This window comes from Lipotes vexillifer, unplaced genomic scaffold (genome assembly GCF_000442215.2).
Source record: "Lipotes vexillifer unplaced genomic scaffold, Lipotes_vexillifer_v1.1 scaffold1783, whole genome shotgun sequence".
NCBI classification, from domain to species: Eukaryota; Metazoa; Chordata; class Mammalia; order Artiodactyla; family Lipotidae; genus Lipotes; species Lipotes vexillifer.
In genome coordinates, this window is record NW_006777435.1 from 1,114,435 (window position 1) to 1,116,368 (window position 1,934).

Here is a 1,934-nt window from a genome sequence, read left to right on the forward strand (position 1 = left end):
CCGCCCACCCCCCGCCTCTTTCCCACCTTGGTGTGCACATGTTTGTTCTCTACATCTGATGATTTCCTTACAAGTGGGTGCAGAGTTGGTGGAAATACTGCTAGACACTAACACAGCAAACTCCATCTGTGTCCTTGATGAGATGCCATATTTTGGGGGGGTCCCAGGCGGCAAGCACCCTACCCCAGGAGGTGGGCACTTATACTCCTGTGGTGTCACAGGGTATTGGTCTCCAAGGCCACCTGGGGCCTTCGAGTTCAGCCTCTTGTTTTACAAATGGGAATACTAAGGCTGGGAGCAGAAGGGGCTTGCAAGGCAGTGGCAGAGCCAGGCCTGGATCCCATTTCTCTGCTTGACCCACTTCACTCCATTGTCAAGGCCTAGACTTGGGGCATGGCCACAGGCAGAGCCAGACATGCACATTTACCTTGTGATAAGTGCAAATGCCTGGAAAGGAAAAAAGGATCAGTGAGGCCAATCCACTCTATTCTCTGGACAAATGAAATTGAGATTAATTTGCTTGAAGGTGCCCAGAATCTAAATCAGATGAGCAGAGAATTTATTGAGGTCAGCTGCCTGGGCATCATTTGACCCAGTGGTTCCTCCCCTGAGCACTGGCCCTGGCCTTCAAGGAGGCAGACACCGGGCCTTCTGCTCAACTAGTAGCCTCACGCGGCTGTCCCTCAGGCCCCCAGCAGCCGCGGTTCCCAGGGCTGGGGGCAAGACGGGCCCACGCGGAGGAGCAGGGGACTCAGAACCCACCTTGAAGCCCCAGATGTCATTCACCTGCCGGCAGAGGTTGAGGTCGAGCTCGGTGACCAGCAGCCCATCCCGGTTGCGGGAGAGCCCGGGGGTGCGGCTGCCATCAGGGGCTGCCACATAGCTTGAGCCATAAAAGTAGCCGAAGTCCCGGTGAGCTGTGAAGGAGCAAAGGCAAGGCCCCGGTGAGCTCAGGCAGACATGGGTGGACTCGGCAAGGGGACGGATGCACCAGAGACTCCCAGGACAAAGGGTCCCCACCTCCCTTCCCATTGGTGGCCAAGGTCCCAAGGACCTGCCTCCCTCCTTGGGCCTGGAGGCCCAGCAAGTGGCTGCATGTCACCCTCAGCTCCCTCACCTCTGCCCCAGGAACATTTTACAGGTCACCCTAGTAGAGGTATTGGCCTCCGGTTCCAGCATCATCCACCATAGGCCAAGGGAGTTGCATGGCTCTGCAGGGCTTCCTGTGGTGGCCCTGCCCAGTGAGCTGGCAGCTCTGCCCTCGCCAGCCGTGCCAGCTGTCACCCTCACCCTCCCTCCACACCTCGGTCCCCTCACCAGTAAAGCAGGGTAACAGCCACCCTCAAGGTGTGTAGGGAGCATGTGGGCGCAGTGCAGGGCCCAGCTGGCCTCACTTTCCTGCAGGGAGCTAAGTGGGACTAGAGACTCAGGAGGTCTCCAAGGCCTCACGTTGGGGGGGATGTGGAGCCCTTTCAGGAAATGCTTTTCTGGGAGACAGACCCCCTCAGCACCCCCTGCTTCCCAGGGCGGGAACCATGAGCGAGTTCAGACACCTCCTCGGTGAGGGGGCAGCCCCCCTCCCACATTCCAGGCTAGAGAGGTGAGGTGGGGGGGTGGTGGCAGATTCCAGGCAGCGGTGAGGTGAGACCTGCCCTCAGATCAAAACAAGCTGTGGATTCTAGGAACCCAAGGCAGCCATGCTGGGCTCTGGGGCATTTGTACAGCTGGGGAGTGAGGGGTGTGGATGAGGACAAAGGGAGGGGGGAGTGAGGTCTGTGGGGTGGATGATGCACTCCTATTTCAGGGCGCTCACAAAAGGGCTCCCCCACACCTCAGTCCATCTTCACCGTAGTCCCCGGGGGAGGGATGGAGTCTGATCCGATCTCTACTCCATCCTCATCCAGGGAATGAGGTGGTCACAGGCCCAGGAATGC

The 1,934-nt window shown here is 58.9% G+C and overlaps 1 protein-coding gene across 1 annotated transcript in view; it reads right to left on the minus strand.

The window, feature by feature from the left end:
- UPB1 (beta-ureidopropionase 1) overlaps positions 1-1,934 on the minus strand; it is a 27,005-nt gene that overhangs the window by 1,356 nt on the left and 23,715 nt on the right. Inside the window, exon 9 of the mRNA XM_007451038.1 lies at positions 763-917. Coding sequence (XP_007451100.1) covers positions 763-917 — 155 coding nt within the window. The remainder of the gene's footprint in view (positions 1-762; positions 918-1,934) is intronic.